Source organism: Apostichopus japonicus, chromosome 8 (genome assembly GCF_037975245.1).
Source record: "Apostichopus japonicus isolate 1M-3 chromosome 8, ASM3797524v1, whole genome shotgun sequence".
Taxonomy (NCBI): domain Eukaryota; kingdom Metazoa; phylum Echinodermata; class Holothuroidea; order Aspidochirotida; family Stichopodidae; genus Apostichopus; species Apostichopus japonicus.
In genome coordinates this window covers 39,154,305-39,167,391 of record NC_092568.1, presented here as the reverse complement: position 1 = coordinate 39,167,391, position 13,087 = coordinate 39,154,305, and the positions used below count along the sequence as shown (strand labels likewise).

Below are 13,087 nucleotides of genomic sequence, written 5' to 3'. Positions count from 1 at the left end.
TTAGATAAGTGCTTCCTCACAATCAACGAGCCGCCCCGAAATTCGCTCCCCTTACGTAAAACTTCCATATATATTACACGTGGAAAAACACGAGTTTTTACACACATAATTCCCATTGACATTGGTCACGGAACATAAGTAGGTCATCGACATTCGAACTTGGCAACTTGCCCAAGTTCATCGCACCATGGGAACGACCCAACAGATTGAACATTATGTTACATTTTCCCGACATCTGGACGCCGATTGTAAATTTTGGTGTAATATGCAAATTATGAATGGTAATGCCCTTGGTTAAAACTTAAAACTATTGCGACACATACAAATTTTGGGAAACTGTTGTATAGAAGAAACTTTTGTATCAAATGTAAAGTACTGTATGGTAGGCCTACTATAATTTATAAAAGACGGTTTTCCTCAGGTGATAAGAAAAGGGATGTTTCGGTGAACTCGATCTCTTTGTATAGTACTTGGATACTTAAAATGACCATGCTGTACATGCAGCTTCTATTTCTCTTTAAGTAAGCTCTACTTAGCATTGTTATCCGTTGTGGATCTTTATTGGAATAAATACGAAATGTATTTTTTGACGCCAGTATTTAACGGTAGGCCTAAGCATTTCTTAAATTGTTAACTGAGCTTCAAAATCCATTTTCAAAAAGTCTGTTTTCATGAAGGTTTTGTAAAATCGACATATAGCTAGGGTAGGAAAATATTAATGAAAGTTGTTCTATTATATAAATAAAATACATGTTTCTCGTACTGAGATCTGAAGGGAAAAAACGGGCGGCTATCGTTCTTCTTTTCATGCGCTAATACTAGTTTGGAATATGTGGCAACCTTTACGTGATTTCAGAAATGGCTCTTGTTCTTGGAAAAATGACTCCCAGTCATTATTTATTTTCTTATATTAATGTTCTTATTATTATTGTATATTATTATATTGTTCATTTCACTATTGGTTATGATACTTCAGGTCCTCGGGAGAAGTTAGCTTTACGCTAACCGAGTTAAATATACGGAGATTTGATCACGGGTGCCAATTTGTATCTACGGATCCCCTTAAAATAACATTCAATGCTAACAGCATCCTCCTATTCTTATGAGGCGAATAGCACATAATATCAATAGGTTGGTCGGAGGGAGGTACCTTAGATTATGAAATTGTGTTGCGGGCGCTGAGCGAGTGTATGGAGGGCCCGAATGCCCGACATTTTTTATTTATTCGCATTTTTATCCAGGGTTGCTTATTCAGCAAAAGCTGATTTCCAATAAGGCCCTGCTTTTTACATTCAACGTTGTACATAAAAAGTAAAACATAGCAATACAAAAACAATTAAATGTACAGATACAAAACAATTAACGCTGTAAAGTGGAGACAACTACAAAAAAAAATGGAAATAAAAGAATTATCAAAAATTGGGCTTGCAAATAATAACTGGAAAGTTTTGGAAACCAACACTATGCTAGTTATTTCAACATGCGCGTTGAAACTTTCGATACCCAAGAGCTGATATAATGTAATAGCTGAACAAAGCCCAGGAAGCAATATAAAAAAAATATTGTAAAAAACAGCAAATAAGATTCATAATGCAAAAGTTATCATTGTAATCACTCTTTGGTGAAAGGATTGGTGTGCCTACGACATGAAATTGAAACACAGCCCCCCCCCCGCACCCCCCTGTGAAAGATATGGAGTGGCGGAAGTATCATTCCGCCCCCCTCCCCCCGCTTCGCTTTTCTGTCATCCTAAATCTGTGTTATTATTTATATATTACATAGAAACATAGTTACAAGATAGTTGAGGTCTTGACATGTACAGAGATGAGTTTTAAATGCAAGTCTTCCACTCAACACAGTACACGTTAAGAAGTCAATATCATTTCAACTATACACTCTATACTGTCTTGATTGCTCATTGAAGTGCATATAATCCCTTATGTCCTGTGAAACTGGTTTAATTAAATTAGTTCGCATAAGCGATCTTGTGGTCATTCTTATCTTGCTCATCTTACAAAACCTGCTCAACCATGTGTGGTATAGCCAGATAAGCAGCCACTTTGCAACAATTCAAGTGGAAAATTTTGCACCTTCGTTGTAAGGGGACTGTTTCCCTAATGTAATAAGTTGTGAAAGATTTTTTATGTGTTATCTGAATTCCTATTTGTTATTTCAATTATGCAACAGGATTTTTCTTTTCCAATCTGAGATTGGAATATCCTATAGTTTTTGGATATAAACTTGGTTGTGAAAATTGTATTTTTTAATAAAGAAATGTATATTTCCAGAGAGAGAATGAATGTTGGATGGACCAGAGGCCAAACTGGAGTGATTTCCCCTTCACAATCGGTGATGAAGGGGGGTTAGGTATTAGTTGGAGCTCAGTGTGTAAACCTGTGATTGGCAAAATCCAGGACAGTTGGTTATGCTGTGTGTCATAGTTATTACACTTACCTTTATCAAATTGGTATTTTGCATATTCATATATATTCATATTATCTTACAACCTTTTGAGGAAAATGTGATACAAGTTGAAGATCATTAGCAAACTCACAGGAAAAAAATTAAAACAATATGAATTGAGCATAGGAGCCAAGGAAATAGATATACAGACCAAGGAATGGCAAGGACTAAGTTTTCAGGGAATAAATCCAGAGAAAAATCCAATATGTGTGATCTTTTGATCATTACCCTTGACTTTCACAAACCTGAGCAATCTAGTTTCAATTGAAAAAATAATATTGAAACTCTATATATTAGCATTTCTGCATCGTCTCATAAGAATACCACACAGAAATGGAAAGTAAAAAAAAAGGACATTCCAATAACAAGATGGGTTATATTTTCTCACAGCAATCTGGTCAGCAAATGCCAAATGCTCAGGACAAAAATGAATTTCAGGCAATGCTTAATCGAGCTGGGAAAGCGGCACCTCCGAGAAAATTGATGGCATTTCATCGTTATTTGATTGAATACGGTGAAAAAGAGGGAATGCCTCTCTTGGACAAAGATCTCCTGTTTTATCTTGAAGCCCAAAGACTTAAGGTAATCCAATGTCTAGTTATGGGTTGGAATAAATAGTCATTCTTATGGTTACTCTTCTTGTTTTCTTTTTTTTATATTGTTGGCATTTATTCATCATTGTTGTCGTCATCTTCATCATAATCGTCATAGGAAAGAAAATCTGTAAAACGTTAAAATATAAAGTTTGTTATACTCTCTTTTTGATAGAAAAAAAGTTCAATATATTACAGCAGAAATATTACAAAAATAAAAAAATACCCTCCTGATATTTAACTTTTCCAATTTTCCAATTTTTTGTCATTGAAAATACAGAATATATTCCGTTTTTGATACAGTCATAATTATGCACCCATGGTAACATTATTCCTTTTACAGGGAATAAATTAGTGTTCAAATTTACCATAGCAACCTTGAAGGCTCTGAACTCTGTCTCATATAAAATAATATGGTTCCTGTGTATGCCATTCCATCTTCCAAACTCTCTAAGCTTCAGCTCATTCAGAATTCGGCCGCACGTCTGGTTACTCGCTCCAGGAAGCACAACAATATCACTCCAATCCTCCGTGACCTGCACTGGTTGCCTCTTCATCTTTGCATTCACTACAAAGTCGCCCTTCTTGCTTTCAAAGCTATCCACGGTATGGCCCCTGGCTATCTGACAGACCTCATCGCCTCCTACTCACCACAACGTTGTCTCCGCTCCTCGTCCAAAACCCTTCTCTGCCGTCCTCGCAGGTGGAACACTAAATTCTATGGAGACAGGTGTTTCAGCTCTGCCGCTCCCGAAGCCTGGAACACCTTATCATAATCGTTTTAAGACAGATTTTGAAGACGTTCCTTTTTAGCTGTTTTTAAAATGTCATTATACTTCTTAGCCTCGTTTAACTGTTTATGTTCCTTTTTACTTATTTTTTATTGTACAGCGCTGCAAGAGTTCTGGGAGGCGCTATATAAGTATTACGTATTATTACTATATACAAAAACTTGCTATACGTCTTTGCACTTGTATAGCAATTTGCCCGTTTCGCAAAGCATTTTGGGATGCGATACTGGATAAGTTATTCCCTCACTCGGCTCTGTCAAGCCCTGATTTCTACTTATGATATTCCTGTATTTTTTTTCCCGCTTCCATTACAGGAAGCACACAATTCCAGTGCCGACTTGAGCATGTTGAAGAGGAAGGTCGAGGTCATTCTAGACTGCTTTCTGGAGTCTCCTCTCGTGAACGGAGGAGTCATGGTATGTTCTAATTGTCTCCTTTGGTCTTCATCCGAGATGCTGGTATGCATTATCTATCATACAAAGACATAATGAGCACAAAATAATATGCTGTCAGTCTGTGGCGTTTGATTCGTAGAAAATCCGTCGTACCTCAAGAAATTATGTTTTTCTCCTCAAAACAGATATTACACAGTTTTTTTTTACCTAATTAGACATACTCTATCTCAGCAAATGCGGCCAGGGCTAGCCTTATAGTTGCATTTATAAGATGATAGTTTGTCTCTCAATATCCAGCAATTTATTGATCTATTTATATACATTTATCAATGTATCTGTCACATAATATCTATATATTTTTTGGGTCAGTGTATCTGCATTTAGCAAGATATCTATCATTATGTCTATAGTTCAAGTATCATCTATAGATTATATCAATATTGATTTATAAATCTATTAACATCTATAAGTAGTTCAATCGATCAGTCACATGCATCAATTACTATTTATATCTACTAGACTGTCTATCTATAATTCAAATATAATCTGTAGATTATATCAATATCTATTAACATCTATAATTTTTTCAATTGATCAATTTTTCGAGACCATAACTTGTGTTATGGTTTACTGTGATGAATGTACACTGTAAATAAAGACCTTTTACACAAATTGGCCAGAAAGTGTAGCATTCCTAGAAACTTTTTGTAAGTAATAGTGATGAAAATAAATAATATAGAAGACTTTTTTACTGCGGATTTCTTCCTCACATTTCCCGATTAAACTTCAAAATTTAAGGATTTTCAAGACTAATACAAAAACAAAGGCTTGTGTATATCCCTAATGATCTATGAATTTTCCAGTTTTCTAGACCGCGTGGAAAACTTCTATATCCATCAGTCAGCATGTTTGACTGTAGGTTTATATCTATTATTATCTACCAGTCTATCATTCAATTCATCTATTTAGTGTGTATCAATGTCCGTATGTCTGTCATCTTCTATCTGCACTCCAACCTATTAGATAATTAATAATAATAATTAACAGTTCTTGTATAGCGCAACTTACAATAAAGTCTCGCCGTGCTGTATTTAACCCTGGTCATTGGTAACTTGTCACACCTACACACCAAAGTGTGCACAATTCAAACAATCTCTCCTGGGGCACCACAGTGCACCACAGCCACGTGTCCCCTGGGGGACTTCCCATAGGGTGCAGCCACAAACCGGCGCACGCAACTATATTTACAAGTAACCTCGCAAGTCCCCATTCATACACCTGGGTGAAGAGAGGCAATGGAGATAAAGTGCCTTGCCCAAGGACACAACGCAATGATCTGGCCAGGGCTCGAACCTGTAATCCTTAGGTCACAAGTCCACTGCCTTAACCACTTGACCACAACGCCCTCCATAATTGAGTCTTGTTCTTGTCTCATTCCAGATTGATGTCCCTGCAGAGGTGTCCAACAAAGCTGCCAAGACTGCAGATAATTTCCTTAAGGACCGTGGCAAGGATCCTCATAATACTAACTTGTTTGATGAGGCACAGTACACAGTCTTCAAGGAAATGATCTCTTACTGGGCGGCCTTTACCAGAAGATACCAAGACTCTGGAGAAGCAAAACCTCGGCTACCGTGTAAGTTCATAACATGATACTGTATTAGTTTACTAGAGGGAGAGCATGCCAGCACAGTTTATCTCCCTCCTCCTCTCACTCTCCCTCTTTCTCTCTCTCTCTACATTTTTGCTCTTTAGAACAACATTTCTGCTTCATTGCTTCTTCATTGTTTCAAGTATGTATAAATGATATACAGAAAACTGACTGGGAAAGTGTTAACGAATTTTGAAAAAGCAAAGATGTTGTCAGTTAGAAGGGTATTTAAACTAGTGACTTAATGCTTACATTTAAAATTGCATGTTGTCATAAAACTTTAACTGCTCTAAATACCAACAAAGCTTCCATTCTGCTCTATTCTATTCTAAGTCTGTTCTGGTTACCCCATCCAGTTCTAGTCTTTGATTTCATACATGACCTATAATCTAACGAATCTAACTTATCATTTTCTTCCTTTCCACTGATGAGATATATCTTCCTTATATTTAGCATCAGTTCTTTGTTTTGCCATTAAACACTTTTTTTGTGATCCCCAAAAAGGTAGAATCTCTCCCCATCTCCAACCGGCAGGCAAACATCACGATGGTTGTCTGTGACGATCAAGTTCCGCACGCTCTATCAAAAGGTTAACCACAAAACTGTTCTGCTCCTTTCATTTTGCAGCTACAAAGCGGGACAGGCAAGCCAGAGAAAGGTTGAGAAAATTTGTGGAGATGAAGGAACCCAAGAAAGAATTCAATTTACCAATGGTATCTACTCCTCCCCAGAGCAGGACGGGAGGTACAGGAGTCACTTTCTCTCTAAGTGAAGGACTGAAATGGAAGGTAGGTGCATGCTTTGTGTTGAGGTCTGAAACATAGGTTTATATATCGAACAATATGGAGGGAGGAGGGGGGAGGGGGAGAGGGGAAGTGGGTTGGGGAAAAGGTGGGGCAGGAGGAACGGTTTGAACTCAACTAAAGTTGTGTCTTGTCTTTGGAGATGAGTGAAATTGATGATTGAGTTGATGAACCATTCTGTTGACTCTGGACCATGTGATGATTCAAATTATTTTTGAAATGGTAAATTTAATCATTTTGAAATATATTAATAAACATGCAAAGCAAAGCTAGTTTGTTAACTTGCATCCAAAACCTGCTTCTTTATGTTAAATTTGTAACAGTTTGGTTGGGGTGCATAACATGTACGTGAATTAACCTCTGTGACTCTTACCGGTGGAAATTAAGTCAGACTATAATTATGCACATTGTGGGGATTAGTGGCCGCCTTCATGTATGTAATTAGATACATTTAACTAATTTAGTTAGATTTTATCTAGAACTCTCTTTTTCTCCCCTGGATTTCTCCCCCACTGCCTGCCCAGCCTGCCTGGCAGTGTATCAAAGTCATATATGCTTCAGAATTACCTACATTACGATATCAATAGATGTCAAATTTCACATCTCAAGAATTGTTATTTTCATTTCCCAACACTCTTGCATAATAGGAATGGGTAATTGTATTGATTTTCATGGTCTTCTGTTTGTTATTGCTCTCTGTCTTTCCACACTGTTTGTTCTACTCTTATGATTAGATGCACACGCTTGCTGTTCTAAAATAATTCACACACTGAAATTAGTCGTCACCACAGCAACATACACAGAATTTGTCTTTCGTAAAAGCAACAAACCATTTAATGATCAAGCTTTTGTGAGTTCCTGCCAGTCAATGTTTACAACATCACCAGAAATAATGACTATCAATGAAATAAATATTATGGTTGCATCCAGACAAAGGTAACATTAAGGAACCAATCCGCCAAACTCAACTGGACGGCATAGTATTATGGTCTAACCTAACATCACATAACTGTGTTATAAATCAATATATGCACAATTTAATGTATGGATTTTTTAATTATTTTTAACAATTTTTATTAAATTTTTTTACAACTTAGTGACTGGTCATTTTGGTCTGCATGGGCATAACCTTTCTACAATATAGGGAGGAAACTTTCAAGTTTGTATCTGTAAATGTTGCTATGGTGATAAATTCAATTATAAATATTCTTCAAGACCTGATTCAGTTAACCATGGGTTCTGTGTTGTTTCTTTGCACCAATTTCATCTACTGCACCTGTTTTCCCTACCCTATCCTATCCTAAGTTAACCTCTTCATTCCTAACTTATAATCGTTGCGGTTTATCCAGGACTAAATTTTAAAGGAATAGGGAAGAGAATGCTGGAATGAGAGAGTGAAATTAATCAATAATTTCTTGTTCCAATATAGGTCAAGGTTATTTTGGATGAATATAACAACTGGACTTGAACCCAAAAGGTCCTTGTTTCCAATGCCTCTACCTCGGTCTTATTATCCAATGTTGGATTTACAATATTAAAATGCATTTTGCATTTGAGGGTTTTTCAAGCAAACTTCCATATTGAATAAAAGTAGAGAGTTTATCCCATTGGCTGGTCCAGGTTTTCTCAAGGATGGGGGAGGGGGGGGGGGGGGAGAGGGGATAAGAAGGAAATATCAGTGAAAGAAGGAATGCTTGCACCTTGTTTTGATCAAACTTATGTTTATAGCTTCTCTTCATTGCCAAATTAATCAGAAGTGGGCCCGGACCCAGAGTCCCTGGATCCACCACTGTGTATCAAACAGCAAACTCATTTGCAGGAGGGCGTTGTGGTCAAGTGGTTAAGGCAGTGGACTTGTGATCTAAGGATTATAGGTTCGAGCCCTTGCCAGATCTTTGCGTTGTGTCCTTGGGCAAGGCACTTTATCTCCATTGCCTCTCTTCACCCAGGTGTATAAATGGGGACTTGCGAGGTGACTTGTAAATATAGTTGCATGGCCGGTTTGTGGCTGCACCCTATGGGAAGTCCCCCAGGGGACACGTGGTTGTGGTGCACTGTGGTGCTCGAAGAGAGATTGTTTGAATTGTGCACACTTTGGTGTTTAGGTGTGACAAGTTACCAATGACCAGGGTTAAGTACAGCATGGCGAGACTTTATTGTAAGTTGCGCTATATAAGAACTGTTAATTATTATTATTATTATTGCATGCACTGGTGACTTGGAAGGATGTTATGTAACCCTTGACCCTGATCTTCCTGTACAAATCAGTGAGTCACCTTCTATAAGATATCTGTGGTTGCTCAACGGGCATTTCCAAAGTATCACTGCTGGATGACCAGGCAGAGTATCCGAAATGATGAAAAAGCTCAGAAGTATACTCATAAAGCAATTGAGGTGAATGAATCCACTATGTTTGGAATAGAAAAAGACACGGTTTGTTTATTTGGCAACAAATGAGCGTAAATCCACCAAGTGACCTGCTACTCAACAGTAATTACGATCAACTAACTTGGCAATGGAAATAGGATCATATATCTGGACGACCGGTGAAAATTCCATACGGACTTACATTGTCATTTTCACCATTTTTTTGCAGCAAACCTTTGACCCAGGTGATAATTTTAGTGAGGATGACAATGCAACAATTAGAAGTCGGAGGTCCAGCACCATAGAAGGGGGCCACGGAACAGCCCTGCAGAGGACCAGGATCATGCAGAGCAGAAGTAATCTCTTCTCTCAAGATTCTAACGTGGGATCAAGAGCTGGAAGACTTGGACACAAAATGGAAATAGTGACTGAAAGTTAAAAGAGCAAGACACAAGTAGGATTTTGCATGTTAACTACCATTCATTACCAATGAACTATATTGGAGTCCAGCACTAGTTACACACTAACAACAGCATATGTGTCTGTAACAGTACTCTAGTCTGTGGTTCTTCAGTCCCAAATGACGCAGCCAAATTCCGTCCCAGACATTTTCATTTTGTGGTATTTGTCTTCTGTGTTATGCATCTTCACCCTTCCATGTACAGAGTAGCATACAGTAGTAGTGTGTTGAGCGGATAGAATATAATTGTTGTATTTGTAGACTGATATTGGTAAGAAATGGTCAGAAGGAAGAAGTGTCCATTTCGGTGTTCAAGGAACTCAAAAAAGATGTTTTTTTCAAATTTGCTTAGATCCCATTTTTTGAGTGAGGGGGGGGAGGGGAGAGGGAGGGCAAGCTTTTTTTTATTTTAATCTCTAATCATTTGTCATGGTGTTAACTAATGAGAAAACAGTTTGCTCTTGAACTGCTCCACAACCGTATTTGCCCCAGTCACAAATGTACCATAGTAATAAGACCTTTTCCAATTAATTCTGTCATTCCAAGATAAATGGTGAAAATTGAAGTGATTTGTGGTTTGAACCCATAATTGGAATACTTAACACCCAAACAGTATTAAAGAGTTCAGTAATGTTTTCTTTTTGATCCTCTTGCTGTAGCAAAGTTCATTCCTGCATAAATTAGCAGCAAATATGAACATCTGTTGTATGTTGTACCTGTAGGTGTAATGTATACTGCAGATCACTTCTCCACCAAAAATGGTAATTGTAGTATTCTACATGTACTACAAGTCTCTGGGACTACTTTAAACTTATATACATTCCAAACAGTCTTAGTCATCTACAGTTATAATTTAAAGGGTGTGAAGACTGGTGTACAAAGAAACGTCTCATGCCGGTAATCTGACCTAGTTTCGAATGAGGTGTAACAGAAGTGTTAGACACCACCATCGATCCCAGAATATACACACAGCTTGCTACCATCGGCAGTGGCGTCGCCAAGGGGGGGCCAGGGGGGCACGTGCCCCCCCTGGAAAACCTAGTGCCCCCCCCCGAGTGCCCCCCATCTGAGATTTGGGTTGGTAAAAAAATATATATATATATATTGTTATATTCAACTCCCATCATTTGAGTTGGTTTTTCATAAGGACAAAGAAGCACAGTAATTCGTATTTTCTTCAAATGAGCTGCGAAAAAATGAAAAAGTTTATCCTTGAACGTCGGGTATCGAAGTCATAACCCGCGCCATCACAACAGGTGTCGATATTTACATTGAATGTGTCAGTGCTCACGCCATACCAGCGGATATACACGTCCGCTTCGCGAGCTACATGACTGTGAGAAGGGAGGGTACTGCAATATGTTGCCTTGGTCTGAGGTTGACAGGTTAGGAGCTGACGAAATGTGAGAATGTGAGGGTCCGCAGGCACCATACTCGCCTATATTTGTGGACCCATATATTAACCCTGTTGTGTAGGGGGTGCAGAGGTCATTTGAGGTCAGATGCTTGTAGGAACAAATGGCGAATGTTCACACCTGCATACTGAGCCATACTCGATGTGTGATCAAACTTTGGATTGCATGGTGAGATCCCTGATAGGAGCCAATAACGATGCTGGAACCTGTTACATATTAATAGATAATGGGCGAAAACGAGAAGGACAAGAAAGGAGTCGGGGTCATGCACACATTAATTCAACAAATGTAGCTTCTATTGATAGGGTTAGGCATAATATCGACAGCATGTGGTTCATATCCTCTGCAAAATTCTGCGCCTTGTTAAAATCATTACCTCAAAAATAGCAATTTCTGGAGATATCTTCAGATCGAATTTAGCATCAAATGTGGCAGCATTTTGCATCTAGCCCTCCGTATGCGAAAATTTTCCAAAGGGGAGGGGGGCAGTGGCGGCGGAACCGGGGGCTTGGGGGGCTCAGCCCCCCCAATGAAAAAGTTGAGGGGGCAAATGCATGATAAGCCCCCCCCCCAATTATTTACCAAGGCTCCGAAACGTGCATCTGCCCATTTTTCAATGCATACTTGTCGATCTGTCCGATGCACACGTATACTATATAGGTGTAATAATTTTAGTAAATGCTGGGGGGACCCTCGGCCCGTCCCCTGGCTATAGACCACATTGTCACCCCAACCGCGTCTTCAAGCCCCGTGAAAAGTGGAAGCAGTGAGTGTGAGTACCGGTAAGCGCAACACAACTTCGTCTTAGGCCAATGACTTGCTTCATTTCAGCCAGTTCTCCAACATCCCCTTACTACACTCAAAAACGTCTTTGCGAGTACACTACGAGTAATAGCTACTCTCTTAAAACACCATCGAATATACAAATTACAATGTTTTTACAGACTTTTACGTGCAATCTGAGAAAATGCAGGCTTGAGACCCATATTTTAGGGCTAGGTATTCGCAGCATAAAACACTCGGAAAGTGCCGTTTCCGGCCATCTGGGGGTTTGAAAAACCCAAAATTTTCTTGTACGTTCCGCGCCAACCGATGGTGGCGCTCCGCTTAGATAGTCTCTACACATTAGCCCCCCCCCAATAATTTTCCCGTTCCGCCGCACCTGGAGGGGGCACCCCCTCCCCTTAGACCCCTCCCCCAGGACGGCAATCCGTATCCACCTAAGTGCCCCCCCATCAAATGTTGGTGCCCCCCTGTGCCCCCCCAGACTGAAAAGTCTGGTGACGCCACTGACCATCGGTAATTAGACACTATAGTGCACAGTCAGTACATGCAGCTACTGTCAATACGCACAACACAGTGTACATATAATAGCAGCGATGGACATCTCAGGTCTAGATAAAAGATAACAAGGTATCACATTTAATTACTGTCTGCATTTTGTAGCGACATGAACAAAGCGTCACTTGGCCAGCAACGGAAAGTTGACTTTTTCAAATGGCCGCACATGGTTTGGGGTGGGTCTTCAATGCCCCTAAGGGTTATAGTTTAAGGATAGTCCCTATACATTTCCATTAGTCAAGACAATACATTTGTCTTTCACTTTCCCTAATTAGCTACTTATCTTTGCTTTGCCATTTATCAATGTTTATAATTATTAAAGCTACTGCAATGTATTTGCCACTCAAATACATCGCTTTCATGGTTCTAGTGTTTTTTTTTGGTCTTTAGCTTGTGTGATTTTTTCAAATCCATTGCAGACTTTCTTCTCTCCAAGGTTTTACAGTCAATAAACTTAAACTTTTGTCTTCAATATCTCAGCCTTTGGATGAACTCTTTCAAAATCTGTACAATCTTGCCTGTAACTTTTAGTTTTCATGACATGTGACTAAATTTTGTGTGTTAACCCCCCTATCCTGCAGTATAAACTCAACACCCAGTGTGAGATACTTAAATTACATATAGCAAGACGTTAAGAAAACCTTTTCTTTCTTTTTTTTTTCTGTATGCTTTATGGGCTACTTTCTGTGCCAAATGTGAACTTTTCCCACATTCTTTGTTTTCATTTGCTGTTTTAATCGTAAACATTCTTGATATATCTTTTTTTATATGCAAAGTACGTGTAAATAAATTGTGAAGAAATCCAGCA

General features: G+C 38.8%; 1 protein-coding gene across 3 annotated transcripts in view; it reads left to right on the top strand.

Annotated features, from left to right (window-relative positions):
• LOC139971929 (regulator of G-protein signaling 22-like) overlaps positions 1-13,084 on the top strand; it is a 35,743-nt gene extending 22,659 nt beyond the window's left edge. For all 3 annotated transcript variants that reach the window (XM_071978778.1, XM_071978777.1, XM_071978776.1), the window contains 5 exons: positions 2,854-3,045; positions 4,162-4,263; positions 5,683-5,878; positions 6,521-6,681; positions 9,293-13,084. In XM_071978778.1, the coding sequence (XP_071834879.1) occupies positions 2,854-3,045; positions 4,162-4,263; positions 5,683-5,878; positions 6,521-6,681; positions 9,293-9,502 (861 nt within the window). In that variant the 3' untranslated portion in view covers positions 9,503-13,084. The remainder of the gene's footprint in view (positions 1-2,853; positions 3,046-4,161; positions 4,264-5,682; positions 5,879-6,520; positions 6,682-9,292) is intronic.
• Positions 13,085-13,087: the final 3 nt, after the last annotated feature.